Source organism: Atta colombica, unplaced genomic scaffold (genome assembly GCF_001594045.1).
Source record: "Atta colombica isolate Treedump-2 unplaced genomic scaffold, Acol1.0 scaffold126, whole genome shotgun sequence".
In the NCBI taxonomy this organism is placed as follows: domain Eukaryota; kingdom Metazoa; phylum Arthropoda; class Insecta; order Hymenoptera; family Formicidae; genus Atta; species Atta colombica.
In genome coordinates, this window is record NW_017259213.1 from 7,013,268 (window position 1) to 7,029,816 (window position 16,549).

General features: G+C 32.0%; 1 protein-coding gene across 1 annotated transcript in view; it reads right to left on the reverse strand.

Moving 5' to 3' along the window:
* Nucleotides 1-4,135: 4,135 nt before the first annotated feature.
* LOC108694979 (voltage-gated potassium channel subunit beta-2) overlaps nucleotides 4,136-16,549 on the reverse strand; it is a 16,569-nt gene continuing 4,155 nt past the window's right edge. Inside the window, exons 2-9 of the mRNA XM_018204677.1 lie at nucleotides 14,975-15,204; nucleotides 12,052-12,265; nucleotides 10,136-10,263; nucleotides 8,425-8,631; nucleotides 7,849-7,946; nucleotides 7,496-7,552; nucleotides 6,965-7,171; nucleotides 4,136-6,212 (exon numbers count right to left, since the gene is read on the reverse strand). Coding sequence (XP_018060166.1) covers nucleotides 6,111-6,212; nucleotides 6,965-7,171; nucleotides 7,496-7,552; nucleotides 7,849-7,946; nucleotides 8,425-8,631; nucleotides 10,136-10,263; nucleotides 12,052-12,265; nucleotides 14,975-15,204 — 1,243 coding nt within the window. The 3' untranslated portion in view covers nucleotides 4,136-6,110. The remainder of the gene's footprint in view (nucleotides 6,213-6,964; nucleotides 7,172-7,495; nucleotides 7,553-7,848; nucleotides 7,947-8,424; nucleotides 8,632-10,135; nucleotides 10,264-12,051; nucleotides 12,266-14,974; nucleotides 15,205-16,549) is intronic.

Genomic DNA, 16,549 nt, shown 5'->3' on the forward strand with positions numbered 1-16,549 from the left:
ATCTGCCATTTTATGTGACGGTATAAGATGATATTTTTCTGTTCATGAGAAAGATGAGATTAAGCAAAAGTTGCTTTTATTAATTTTTAAAATGTGTTCAGGAAACCAAAGTAATAGAACGACAAAAGTTCTTAGTTCAAAGTAACATAAGAAAATATGTTTTTTTCTATGATTATTATTTGTAATTTTTTAAATTATAAAGTTGCTTTTTAAATGTTTTCTTTGTTTTAATTTTTACGTTTTTATTTATATTTCTATTTCTACGAAATAAAATAAAATCTTTCAATATGAAACTATTGATTAAGATTATCGTTTTGTATTGAAATAAATGTAATTTGTAAATATACAGTTCGTATAATAAAATCAGTTTATTAAAGATAAAAAAGAAAAAAGAAATTCATATTTCATTTTTCATTATATTTTTTAATAATTGCCCTGTATACTCAATTTTGCATTTAACTTTGAAAATTAATTTGCTACCGTTGTTATTAATATAATATTTTCATATACTCGTGCAATATTTGTATCAGTTTCTAACAAGAAAAAATTTAATGTCCTGATATTTTGGTTGAGAGAGGTTTTTACAACTTTTATTATAAAAATTATTATATGTATATATAATTTATATATACACTAGATGTTATATATAATACTGTAAATCATGAAAAGACGCAAAAGTGTATTTGAAATGTCTATTTTTGAGATGGGCCAACAAATGGCAATCTAACAAGAGTCCGTATCTTTTTATATTACTCAATTATTGCTAAAAAGTGAATTGTTAATTTGTGTGTGTGTGTGTGTGTGTGTGTGTGTGTATGTGTATGTGTGTGCGGTAATATTATTATAAAAAAAGAAATGCAATGCTCGCACGCCAAAATACGTGACTCTGAAGAGGATTGCCGTTTGAAAAAATTTGTAAACGAGATGCAGATCTCGAGAATTATAAAGACTGCTCATCCCAAGCTTAATATTACTACAGTATAAATCGACCTGAATCAGCCGTTTTATATTTACAAGCGGATGGCATGACATTTCCTCTTTGAGGTCGATTTTTTCCGCATTTTATGAGCACGAAATACAATTTTGGACCATCTTCTTGTCCCTCTTTTTCTTTCTTCCTTTTCTTTCATTAAAACGCTTTCGAATCATCGATAGTAACATGCTCACACATACAGTGACAATGAATACACGCCAATTATCACAACAATGGTCCCTAGGATCACCGAAGACGCGCTCAGCGATAATAGCGAGATACCCATCGCAGCATTGGTCCCCTTGGTCATCCAGGATGTCACTAGTGACCGTGATGGATATGCCCAATGACCATTAGGATATCCTCTTAGCAATGGGCATCAGCAGGACATTCCTTGGATAGGCATTCTGGTCACTTCATGCTCTTAAAACGTGGAAAATGGTCGGACGATAAAATATCATGACGACTTTATTTCATTCGGTATATTAGAAAGGACTCTGCGCGTCGGAAATATTTTATTTATTTATTTATTTACTTCGTCGATTCGGATATTGCTTGTCTATGGCGTCGCTGTACTCTCTCTTTTTCTTATCGTAATAATAAAGATACGACAGACTTGCCTATGCGGCGGTCAACGAGATTTACGTGTACCTATTTACATGTAAATAGGCGGTAAGTAAAGTAGGCGTTGAAGAGAGCGCAATAGGCCGCGGTGACATTGCGCGTGTTTCTTCTATTATCGAATAAATCGCATTACGGTAAAAGTAGAGTGTGTAAAAATCGATATTCTCGAAAGAATCATAAGAAATACAGTCCGCTTATATTACGTTTTTGTTCTTTCGATTAACATTGATCGTTAGCACACTCATCTCTTTCATTTACATGGATAATACTAATTAAATCAGTAATTTAATTTGTAAAAATTGAATCGATAAAATATTGATCTAATTGATAAGAATTATCCTTGTTGAGAGGCATAATGAGAAAGAAGTTTTGTTTATCTCAGGAAGGGAACAATTGAAACTGGTCTTTGGCAGTATCGCCTCGATCTTAATTCTGTCTTACCTGGATTATCATTTTTATCGCGATTATTTCCGTCTTGAGATCTTGATATTAATCCAAACATATCTCGTCGCAATGTTAATCTTTATTAAAATGCGCATGAAATAAAGTGACGATAAAAATACAAATATAGAAAGTGCACGCAAAAGTTAAAGTACGGATGTGCATTAAAATAATCATAAGTAATCGAGCACGTACATAAATCTATCAAGTAATTGTTAGGATAAAAAGTCGTTCTACCCATTTTGATTCATTCGATTTGCAGTTTACAATATTATAATATTATCACCTGACATGACTGTAATAATGAAACGAAACAATACAAAGCAATAATTGTAAATAAAAACAATTTTGTAAATATATCCTTCCCGATCTGCAATATTAGGACGGATTTTAGCGGCTGTAAAGTGTAATACGGAGGTTTATCTTATAAAAGCTGATGGCATATTAAAATCATATTTTTATGATTAGCTGAACATTGCATTTCATTTGCTTATCGTCGCATTATTTTATTCTTAAGCTTTGTATTCACAATGCTAGAAATCGATCCGAGATCTCTGAAAAAGAATTAATAAATTACATTTCTGAACAATTCGCACATATGATTAATTATCTTACTCCATTTAGATCTTGGACCAATTTCTAGTATCGTGGAGATAAGACTTTATATAGTGATGCCGATAGGCAGTCATCGATCTCTCGCTGTTTTCTCTGCACGTTTTTCAGGCACGCTTCAGGTACTAATGCCATGTTTTCATTATCCCTGATAGCTCTCAATATTTCTTTCGATCGCAGGCTACGTACAACGATAGTTTCATCATTGGTAACACGAGCAATCCTTGTACGCATTGTACATAGACAATTTGCATTGCGACTGACAATTCAAATATAAAACTTTTGTTTAGGGGACTTCAATGACATTAAGAACATACTTTAAAAGGACATATTTTTAATCTTCTACAATCAGTTATTACATCAAAATTGAATTTTAAAATTAATATTAAAAAAGTTTTAGTTGGTTCAAAACATTCAAATCCATCATTTCTGGAAAACATTGTTTTTTTTAATTGTGTCGTTGTTGTAGCAAGCAACTGAGCGATATATTGTCAAGATTATGAGAGTATCAATCAAAAGGTGGTTTAAATTGTAATCGCTCATTATTCATTATTGACAAATAAAATGTAAAACCGTTCCATACAAACAAGTAATTAATTACTGTCTTTCAATATTAAATTAACCAATATTAAATTGACCGATATTAAATTTCTGTAAGGGTCAGAAAGATGATCTCTATATATATCAAGATTGAAAATTGGGTCCTCTAAACAAGAGTTTTATCTATTCAGAAAGGTAAAAACCCAACGAATGATATCGAGATTCGATAACGATTAACGTTCAATGCCTTTCCTGTGAATGAGATCGCAATGTGTCGGTTTGTAAGCATATATTACTACGCGAATACTATAATTTGTTCAATACTTGGTGCGCGATATTTTTTTTATTTTTTTGATTTATTTCATGACATGCTCTCCTTTTAATCATGTTCAAATATTTACACTGGAACCTACTTCGCTGTACCTATGTCACGCATCGGACGAAAGTCTGGTTTGAAAAAGCTTCATCAGGCGCGATAAAAGTGTACGTACTGGCAGCTTCCATTATCCCTCGTTTTTTTTTCCTTTTCTGTGAGCACATGCGACATTGTACATTTCCAAGAGACTTAGCATTTATCAGTGAGTTGACAAGATTAAGTGGAATGTCAATAACATCGATACGGTATGTGTAAGAAAATTCTCGCATACGCGTAAAAATGAATATCAATGAATTCTTCATTTAAAAGAGATCAATTAAAAATACATGATTGACAATATTTTGATACAAATAATCTTGGAAATAATCTCGGAATACGCATAATTTCGCAAGAAGATTTTATCGAGGCTTTTTTCTCGCACTAATTGAAAAAGCAAATTGCAAATTCTGGGAAAAATATTCTGGCTGTATCAACCAAAAGTACAAATAAAATAAATTTTGATTATATAAATTAAAATTTTGATTATCGCAATTAAATTTTTAACTATTTCAACTAGAATGTTTGACGGATTTAACTATAAGCGTCTCATTTGCACTTCTTTGATTGAATTTATCCAAATTCCAACTAATACAAGTATACATGTCCAAAATGTGTAATACTTTTTTATGTTTATATATACATGTATCAATATACAGATTATCATTTTTACGGGAGCGAGAAATCTTCTCACGATCGTACACTTGAGCAATGTTCCGAATGATCGGCGAAACGATGCTTGATTGGCACGAATCGCATCTGCTGATGACTTTGTCACTTTGGCATGAGGGAACGGTAAGATAAATTGAAAGAATATTGCTCAGGGGCAACGATACTTTGCACAAAGATATAATTGTCGAATATTACAAATCTTACGTTTTTTTTCAAGATAAATCACCTTCTTTACTTGCAGAAATGTGCTGCATCTCACTTTATGGCAAAGCGAAGCGAAAAGCTATCGTGTGCGATAAACAAACAGACGTTCTCTTGATAGAAACGGTCATCTAATCAAGTAAAGAGATCTTTTGTACATAGTCCGGATCTTTAAAGATTCGTCGGAAGAATCTATCGTGTATCGTGTATTAATGTAGAATTTACATTCGGTTTGACCGAGTTTGCGAATATTTAGTGAAAATATTTCGAACGTAGCCATTAAGAAATTGATTACGTCTAAAGAATCAGTCCGGCGAGTTAATGAGACTGAATCAGACTTTGAATTAAAGCGTCACTCCAGTTCTTCGAATCGTCTCAATTTGTTCTACTGACTCGAATTATTGAACTTGTCAGCTCAATTATTCCGCAATTACTCTTTGTGTAATTTATTTTTCAACCTTCGCATTCATCCTTTAGTACAATGCCTATATTCTGAAAATAAGCGCGTATTCTTTGTAAAAGCGAAAAATCTGTGGCGATGTATTTTATTAGCGCATATTGTGTATCATGTGTTTCTTATACAACGCAATCATTTCTCGATCCTTAAACAAACTAGAAAGAAGAGAAGATGGAGAAAGAGAAACGGAGAAAGAGAAGATAAGTTGGTGGATAAAATTCGAAGAATCAAGCGCGACATCAGTAGAAAGAAATATGTATATTGGACGTCGAAGTTGATGAGGTGCATCGCGCGTTTTAGATAATATCCTTGATAAAATTCTTATGACCTACGACGAAATTTTTTTAGATGATAATCGACGTGTGTGTGTCCTATACCGTCCGAATTAATTAATTGTTCGCAAATCGCTTTTACTCGACCAATGAATGGCAGAACGAACGTTGTAATCTGGTGGACACTCGTGACACTGCTAAATTCCTGATTACTCCCTACGAGTGTAGCAAATGGGATTATTAATGCTAAGAATAATGAACACTTGGAATCGCGAATAAAAACCTCCCCGACGGGATAGAGTCTCCTGACAGAGGGAGATTAGAGAAAAATTTACGGCTGCTGATGGGACAAATGTAACCGTTCCCAGAGATGCTTTTGAAAGCGTGCAAACACGCAATTCTGTCAACGAAGACAGATGGACTCTCGCGATGAAATACGTCGCGTTTATCACCTACATATCTACGAGTGTCCACGAGTATGACGTACGAGAGATACAAATCGTGCGTGAAGTTCGGGATACCCCGCAAGAATGAATGTTCTCGTCGTCGTCGAGAGGCGATGAGTCTCCGGAGATGGGTTCCTTCGTAATTGGTAAATATTGTCGTGTCGACTCGTGGTCATATGTGCACTCGACCCGTATCTGGTCGCGACCAAATGTAAAGCAGAGACGCGAAAACAAGTCGCATCCGTGTCAGTCCTTGGCTACCCGATGTTGGACATCAATAGCAATGTGGAGTAACAAGACGGTTTACTATCCGCATGTGACTTCATTGTATCTCACAGAATGGCAATTTATTGTTTACTTCCTTGGTCTGTTCCTGATCCTGACTGTTGCCGCCCTCGCTCTTTGGACTGCCCGCCTCTTCCACAGAACCCCCACCGCTGCCATGGGGGCACATCGATTGTCATCTAAGTGCCAGAGTGGATATCATCGGCGGTCGGGACGGTTTGTTATCAAGAATCCTCTCGATTTCGCTCATTATGTTTGCGTTTAATTTTGGGATAAGCTGAAAATTACGTATTCTTTTTACTGTTTGAGTTCGGTTCTTTATTAGCCATGCAAAATCCAATCACACACTAGATCGCGGATTAGAAACTGATATAATTTTATAACTTTTTAAAAATGCTGAGAAAAATCTATAATCAATCTACAAAATCTACAAAAATCTACAATCAATTTTTTTTAATTCTTTATGTATATGTATATATAAATTCTGAAATATTCTAAGATTTTTTGTTCTATAATTTTCAAATAAAACTTGAAGAATAAAATTTGAAGAAATTTAAAATATTTTTCAGAAATCTTTATAAATTAAAAATATGAAAAATTCTTAAGAATATTGAGATATGAGAATTTTTTTATAATCACAGATTTAATAATAATTAATAATAAAAATTATTAATAAATAAAAATCAAAGGAGTTCAGTAAACCGTTCTCAGATATAATAAATCAAATTCAATCAGATATAATAAATGATGTATAATATAATATAATGTATTATGATAAAAAAACGGACAAAATGTGATTAATCAGATATTAACTTTGCATTTTTATTTGTATCATTTATAAAACAAGCCAAAACAATCAGATTAGTAAATCTATTGATAAGCGAAACGATTTATGTATATCTTTTGATGTTACGCGATATCTAACATTAGTGAGAAAATTGCTTTCGATTCATCAATTAATCTTAGACGATATCATCTAAAATATATATAGAATAGTCTTCCGCGAAAGCAGACAAACAACTTGTTTACCTGTAAGCTTTGGAGACTCTCATACAATTGATCTATATTGGATGCACCGAGCAGAAGGCACTGAACACTTTCATTCTTTAAAGACCATGCGATGGCTAGTTGCCCGAAAGAACATCCCAGTCTTTCGGCAAGAGCACATACGTCCCGCAATTTGTCCGAATATTTCCGAGTCTCCTCATCTGCGGATTTGTCTTTCCACGCGTACTCCTGCATTGCAAAAGCAATCGTTAAAACGTTCAGAAACAAGTACACAATTCGCGTTTTAGCATCACAACACTTTTTATAAAATTATTATTTTATATGATAAAAATAAGAATAATAGTCTTGCATTTTATTTAGAAATTATTATTTCTAAACAATTATTATAAATAATAATAAATTTATGATACCATAATCGGCGGATTATTCAAAATTTTTGAATAAATATAGATGGAATATATGTAACTTTTTAAATATTTCTATGACTTTTTATTATTATTTTTATTTAATATTAAGCATCTTGTTTCTAAAAATATATTAATCTTCGCGTACCTCTTTATACAAAGATTGAGTTTCATCCTCCGTCCAACTAAATGAGGAATATTTGTTCTGAAATTATAAAAATTATTCTTTATTTTGATATCATTTTTTAATCACGTTAAAAAATTGAATTACTTTATATTTTTGTGACTATCTCATTTACTTTCTCAATTTATTAAAATTACGTAATTTAATTTTTTTAATACAAAAATACTCTCGTATAACATAAAATAATAATATTTATAGATTTATGTAAACACTTTTTCGATAAAAAATAAGATAAATTAAGAGTAAATAAAAAGTAACTATATGTATACATATATATACATATAGATGTAATACAGATATTTATTTTAGACACTTACTTTATAAGAAGATCTCGAGAGAAACGATACTCCGCAATCTTCTGGCTTCGAAGAAACCATCCCTATGGTGACTGTAGACCAAGCCATTAAACCAACACCTATAAAACAATTGTCAATTGAAAATATCGAAAATATCATTGTAAAAATTTCTTTTCATGATATAGATATTTTATAATATTATGTTTTATTAACACGTTAATTGCCACTGTACGATTACGACAACTTTATCCGCGACGCGCCATTTTTATATATATCAACATATTATTTTAATTAACACAACGATATAAGAATAATAAGGCTAAGATACGAATAAAAGCTCGAGACGTAAATATAAAATAATTTCTTTAATAAAGATACAAAAGAGGGAACGTGTATTTTAATATACGTGTATTTTAATATACTTAATTATATTTATTCTTTATCAAAACTCAGAATAAAATTTTTATTTCTTTTCAAAGCATTGAATTAAATAGCTGGCGTTTATCTATAAATATCAATTATCAATTACGAAACTATGAGTTAACTCATATCTAGCAGTCAATGTATTAAAGATAAACAAGAAGGTGGATTGATTACCAATTTTGTTATATAATTCTGGCATATAAAGTTCAGGTTTCTCTCTATAAAACAGATGATATTCCGCTTGTTCGACGATAGGTGTCACGCAATTAAATTGCCGACAATTTGTATAGGCTTCCATAATTTCCACGGGTGTCCATCGCGATGTACCCCAATACATCACCCAGCCTTTGCTTATAACATAATTCATCGCGCGAACGATTTCTGGAATATAAGATCACGCAAATACGTGAAATACAGAGAACACAAACAAGATTTTTTTATCGTGAGAAATTATTGTGAGATATATGATAAATGATGCAAAGTTGATGCGTGAATCTCTACTTTTACGATGAAATACATCTATAAAGAAAAAAAAAAAGAGAGCGGAAGTGTGTTTCAAAGCGTGTGAGGATAAAGGTAAAATAGCTAGATAATTCTCTTGCACACATTTTTCGCATAATATAAAGCATACATTAACGCGATACGTAAACATAAGAAGTTTATACATATTTACAACAAGAAAATAAATATAAAAGTATATATAAATATTTATATTTATACATATAAATATTGTACAACCATGTAGAATACACATATTTTTACAACAATGACTTTCCATTTTCACATAAAAATATCGAGTACAGAAAGAAGCACACGATAACTAGTACGGCACAATGCAACTGCCAAACATCAAATCATCATCATAGTGGAGATTCTTTGTGACTTTATTACTAGTTTCTTCAAATTATGTATGGACTAAGATTTTTTGTGGAATTGAATTACATTATACAATTTAAAACTATAATATAAAATAAAATAAAATAACGTGTCAAATTTTGAACTGATATAAAAAAATTCTTATTTTTATTAATTATAAAATAACTTTTCTCGTTCTACGCTGAATGCATCAATCCAAAATCCAATCTTAAAATGCCAATCGTACATACAATATGCATATCCAAAATGGTTTATATTTCGATTTTGTACATGCATACTACCAGATTAATGATTTCTTTTTATAGTTTGAAGATTTTTCGATTTGTAAACGACCTTGATAAGTAATTTTACCTTTATCCAAAAAAAAGCAAAATTATTATAGGACATTCTTATGGGAAACTACTTTTAAATCTATTATTGATGAAAAATGAGATGTTTTAAGCTCTTAATATTTAAATTAATGAAAAAGTCTAATAGAAATCATAAACTATTTATAATAATAATCGATTATAAACTTTTTAAACTGAAATTAAATAAAGATTATTGAAGATTATTTTCCTAGGAGTAATTGAAATAAATTAAAAACACGCGTAACAAATCTAATAAAATTTTAAGATGAAAAAGCAACATTCTGTTAACACGATAATGTTTCTTATATCTAATTTTAATATTAATTTTTTAATATTAAGTAATCATCTCTCTTCGCCTTCTTACAGCAGAAACAATAAAAATGTGTTTCTCTTCTCTACTCATGCTAAATTGTGCGTTATCGTGACGGGCATCTTCATGTAAAATTATTGTCGGAATTTACAGTATATATCACAGTATCGTAGCACACTTTGTGCAGTGAAGTGCCGTAAGTGTTTGAACGATGGAATGGAGACGAGGAAGAGAGAGAAAGAGAGAGAGAGAGAGAGAGAGAGAGAGAGAGAGAGAGAGAGAAAGAGAGAGAGAGGATTCGAATTTTTTTGAATATTACTCGCAAGAGAAAGAGGAATTGGAAAGTTACCTTCCATCGGACACATTGGATCGACTTTGTGGATCATGACAATATCGATGTACGACAGTTGCAGCCTGACGAGCGAAGCTTGCACGGACTCGATAATGTGTTTCCGCGATAGCCCGCGACCCTCGGTCCTATTCAAGAATAGGCAGATATTATCAATCTTATTAGACGCTGCAAACGGAATTAAATAATAATAGGGATCATAAGAGACAGATAAGACGTGCGGGGCGACACGTTATGGCACGTTTCCTTGCTTCCTTCGTTACACAATGCACGTTATCGAACACGAACCGAAACAACAACGACAAAATAACGACGGCTCGATGCATGAGAACCTAGTTATCGATCCACGTGTCAAGGCAAAGCCTCATATTCGCGCCATCCACTTGATATTAAACGAGGCCGTCTCGTACCGAGATTCTCTTCTGCACGATGTGTCTCCCTATCGAGTTCTATAATCCTAAAAATAAAAGCGATGCAACTTACGGATGCCTGGAATAAAACCGTCGCCGACTAATTATCGATGACACGCCATTGTAATCCACGCGTAAAAAAGTGTCTTAAGGAAAGGTTCTGTCTTTTTCTGTGTATCGATATATAAGAAGTATAATATGATCAGTAAATACGATACGTGATAAGGTATCAAAATAACCTTCAAGTTACTGATTGTTAATGATTGGCAGAAGTTTCTTTATTGACAAAAAGAATTAAACTCTGTTATTTCGTGAAATCGGATTAGTTTTAAGATATAATTTCCCTTATAATATTTCTTAATGAGAACTGTATAAAATCATAAAAAAGAATTTCGGAGATTTTTTTTTAAAGAAAACTTTGTCGATTTTCCTCCATTTATCTACTTTTACGATTTAGTATACAAGCATTACGCACAGTGTCTAAGCATCTCATGCTTAGTGTACACAGAATACGCTATTATAAGCCAACTAGAAATGATTAAAACGATCGAATTAACGTCGATTGGATGTCGATGCGTCAATAAATAGTCAATGTCGCAAATACTGGTTGACATTTTTATTATTATCGACTTCATAATTGGTACATTAATTGAGCGATATTGCTATAAATGTTCTATTTTCCTTCGGTCAATTCTACATCGAACGCAAAGTCGGAAAGTATAGTACGTGTATATCCGCAGAACACGAACTAACATCAATATTATGAGTTTCTACTCAACAATGCTATGTACAACATATATACTTATTTCATATATAATTTCCCACTTAACAATATAAAATAATATAATACATATACATATGAAAACATAATTGACGTAGTTACTATAATATATACAATATCTATATTATTATGTAGTTGTAATGTTCTGCGGGGTATACTGTATATTTAATGACAAATTGGTCGAAAGTGAATAAAAATATTCTAGAAATATTCGCATTTTATGCTGAATTAACATAAGAACAATTATGGCGAGGAAGATGACAAAAATATCAACTAGCATTCAACATTCGGCAATTCAACTAACGTCGATTCGATTAATCATTTCTAGCTGGCAAGGATACGCGAAGGATAAAGTTCGCAAGCCGATGGGCGAGTATAAGTTCGATTACACTGAAGCCATCGATCGAAAAGCATTCACGTCTAAAGAAAGAAAGAAAGAAGAAAAGAAAGGAAAAAAGAAAGAAAAAAAGAAAGAAAAGAAAGAAAGGAAGGAGAAGAAAGTAAAAGAAAAAAAAAAAGGAAAAGACCGCGCTTTCGCGTGCAGTAGCGTCACAACATCGAGAGCCACCGAGAGCACGTTGAGAGCCACTACCCAGCTCCACTATCATCAATGCTCGCTAAAACACCACCATCAATGACGACGACGACGACGATGACGATAACGACGCCACCGACCAATGACACCGAGACACGCGCGAAGAGACACTGGACGGCGCTCTACTCACTTGGTATTCCAATAAATTTTCGTCGTGACCACGTAACTGGAACGGTTCCAGGCGCGTCTCAGCAGAATACGGCCAAACTGGATTTCGGCGCGGTGGCCGCTGTGCGCCTCGCTCAGGTCAAATACATTAATTCCGCTATCATAGGCGAGGGCCACGACGGCCTCCGCGGTCTCCTCGTTGCTACAGCCGCCCACGCCGAATGTGGTCCACGTTCCTGTACCCATAAAACCAAATCAAGCGACATCGGCGACCTGCATTTTGCGCCTCGTTTTTCCGGAACCGCACAACCAAAATTACATCTATCTCTAAACAAAGCCTTATTTCATCGGAAAATAAGATACTGGCATGCAAGATCGACATGGAAATAGACTCGGTTAGTTTTTAGTTATTTTGGGTTTGCAAGAAATAATAGGAGTTATTACTGTGCTTTTTTTATTACATAAAAAAACAGAATAATAATGATACACTGTTAAATATCATAATGTCAAATTGTATCTAATTTAAATTGTTTTTCATTATTTCTAGATCACTATTACTCTCGCCTCCCACAATATGTCGTTAATTTAATTGAAACAAAAGAGCTAAATCATTTAATTAAAAAGATTGTATTAAATTTGATTTTGGTTTACTATTTATTAAATGCACGTATTAATATGAATGCTGTTTTTACTTCGAAACTAGCCAGAATTGAATGAATTGAATGAATTGATTTTGACATACATGGAAAAATTATTAAAAATAACGAAATGTTATTTTTTAATTCAAGAGATTGGGTTACCATTGTTTATTTGATATTTAACAATGTAATAACGATAACGATCATGTTCCAATATACACTGTACATACTGCCAATACTGGAAATCTATAGTTTACGGTTACGTGTATTATAGATTTTCAGTATCTGCAGTGTATATAGAGGAACACGACCAGAGACGATCCACCAAATTGCCGTTGTCAATTATAAATTAAGCTTAAAGTACGGAGTTTCGTGTTGCTAGCTCTGCCATGCGATTTGTCTAATTCGTTTCTTGAGTCTTTAAAGTCTATTAAGCCTAATTCTACAGCACCTATTAGTAAATTGTTTTAAATTCACGTTTCAAACATATCCAGCCGGTTTTGCTGGCGGAAAATTACTGCAAAAAAAGAAGATATGAAGAAATTATAAGAAATTATAAATGAGATAATTGTGGAATAATTTATGGAATCAGAATAAATTAATATCGCAAAGTAACATTGTGAGAGTATGCTCCTTAATTTGTACTTTAAATAGTAGATGTATATTAGAGGTTTAAACATGCTTTTTATAAAAATTTGATTTTTTTTTGTAAAAAAAGAGTTATTGTTAAGTTACATAATATTTTATTATTCTTTGTCCTTTCCTTTTTAGTCATTTTTTAAAAATAAATATGTTTGTTACTTTTTTCAATCTTTTTTCAACTCGTATCTTGACCATTCTATCCTTATTTGCTTTTGCGTTTATTAAGCTTAATTTTCTCATGCCCGTTTCTACCACCGCAGATTAACTTTAATCTTTGTTTAACTTGCTTTTTTTTTATCTTTTCCCAATTCTAAGAATTAGAAAAGGATAAAGAGTAAATTAAACTAAAATTAAAATTAAGCTACATTGGTAGAAATGGACGCTACTGTTACAATTTTTAATGAAAAAGTAGATATACGGTACTATTTTTTTTTTAATTTTAAAGAAAATATTTGTGTAAGAAATTAGAATCGGTATGGAAGAAAAATTGGTAATTAAGCGTTTATTCTCGAATTAGATATACGCAGCGAAACGTGTTTGCATAGATAAATAAATATAGTCCATTCTGCAATTGCGTAAGCGTAATTGCAAATAATTATAATTATAAGAATTAATCATTCATAATTGAACATGAGAAAAATATTCGAGTGACTGTAATTAGTCATCTCTTACAACTACGATCACTCACAATTATTATGTTCACGCAATTATGCTTATAGAATGGGCTTGCTATTTGAATTGCTTGTATTTGAACCACCGAACGCAAATCGGCTACAAATCATAGATCGGTATTCATATACAGTAAAAAAATATTTTATATTTATATTGAATTTTTAACATCTTTGAATGTTAATTTAATATAATGTGACTATGTTATTTAAAGATTTTGTGTTAAATTAATATTCGATATTTACAAGTATGTAAATAAACAAGTATAAAAATAATGTATTTTAAAACATAAATTCTAAGATGAAATATGTATTCGTTTAACACATCATAAATATTAATTATACTGAAAAAAAATATGCTTCCATAGTTTGCTTATAAATTATATGTTTTTTGTAAATTTTTTTACATAATATTTGTAATACTTTCTAGCATATTCATTTTGTGTTAAATTAATACAATTAAAAACTTTGAATGAACCGTTTTAGGCATGTGAAATGTATTAAATTTAACACAAATTTAACACAAATTTTACAATATAGTCAGTTTTTATATTTAAAACCATCTCAAATTTAACATTTAAGTACTTTAAAGTAATTTTAAATAAACTTAAAATATCATAAACTAATCAAAGGGACATTATTTAAGACCATCTTAAAATAAGAACAAACTATGAATACCAGCCGTAGTGCATCGTACATGTTATATATCCGCAACGAAACCGTGGTGAGTGGGTGCGTTGAAAAATAAATAATGAAAACTTGAAATCCAACAAGCGGTGGTATTGGATGGACCACGATAAAAATCCGAGATAGCCGATAGCGGATGCACTTTCCGGAATCGATTCGGCCGCAGATATATCTATCGCCCTATGAGAAATGAGAGGGAGGGTCTAGGGACAATATATCTCCTTTGAAGAGAGATAGTATTCACGCGTTCAGAGATCTCAGAGAAGATGACTCTCTACGAGATTAGAGGCAAAATATACATTCAGCGTACCTAATCCAACATTGGAAACACGTAGACCGCTTTTGCCCAAGTTGCGGTAGCGAATACCTGGCGAGGGGTGCTGCAAACGTTGCGCTTGTGCGGCAATGCAGCTAGTTAGTAGCTGTTCTTTCGTTCCGGTCGTGTTGCTGCAGTGCACGCCCGAGTCTACACCGCCGCCACCGCCGCCGCCGCCGTTGAACTCTTCCATGCAATCCAAACTTGCTATGGGTGCACGGCAGCTGCGCATACAATGTGCAAGAGTTATCGCGTATCGATGTCGATATACGTCGCTGTATTGTATGTCCCGTGTGACTATCGGTCGATCGGGATGTTCTAGGAGCACTGGATGATCAGAAGTTCTTCCTTAGACAGTTTCCAATGTCCAGGGAAGTTGCAATTACTGTGCGCAAGTTCTTCCCTTCCTTTAAAAAGTCTTTCTTCAATTCTTTTCAAAGTCTTTCAATTTTTTAATTTCGAAATGTAATTTTAAATATCTCGATAATTTGTTATCAAGTTAAATATTCGTTGAAAGGAACTCGAAATGAGAAATTGATTGAATAGCAAAGTTTCGATGTATCGATAAGATTTATCTCATTGAAACTTTAGAATTTTTTTAAATAAAATTATAGTTAATTACAGTTTCAATTAATTCCAGAGTTATATAAATAAGGTTATAGATAACTGTTTCAAAAATTTACAAATGGAATTCGAGCAAATACAAGTTCCAGGATAAAAATGTTTGTTTAATAAATCTATTTATTAAATAATTGTATTATTGTTAATATTGTTAAGATAATTGTCAAGATAATTGTCTTTTGTGTTTTAGTTCACGATTAATATTTAGTTGTTCTCGCATTATCAGTCTTAATACCTTGTAATAAAAAAATGTGAAAGAAGAGCTGTCAGACTCTTAGGGGAGTCAGTGCAGTTAACAGTGAGAACTATGTATTGTGTTTATTACAATTATAAAGACGTAGATGTATATAATATTTAGACGTTACGACACATCTTCAGTACAAAGTAATACTCTTTGTCTTACTATATAACACAAGTTCATTATAATTTTGGTTTCTCCAAAGTTTTCAATTACATCGACAATTTTTTATTAACGTTACAAGTCAACACAGCTTGGAAAGATTTTTTATTTTTATTAAATTTCAAACTTAAATGTATTTTATTAAATTTCAAACTTAAATGTATCAGCAGAAATCATTTGTATCGTAAATCCAATGATTTTAAATCACACTAGAAAAAAATGTTTTATTCTATGAACCAACATTTTGCTGATAAAATATTAAAATTTACTGAACAAAACTGTTCAATTAGTATAAACAAATATTTCTGTTATTTACAGAATAGAAAAATGTGTTTTCCAGAAGCAACTAAATTTTTTGTATAAAAAATATTTGGTTGCTGTTAAAAAATATATCAATTAAACAGTTTGCTGAAGGTGCTAAATTCATTTTCCTAATGTGAGAGGAAGGAAATATAAAATTCATCAATAATAATCTTTTCGAGTTTGTGTGTGTGTACGTGTGTGTGTGTGTGTGTGTGTGTGTGTGTGTGTGTGTGTGTGTGTGTGTG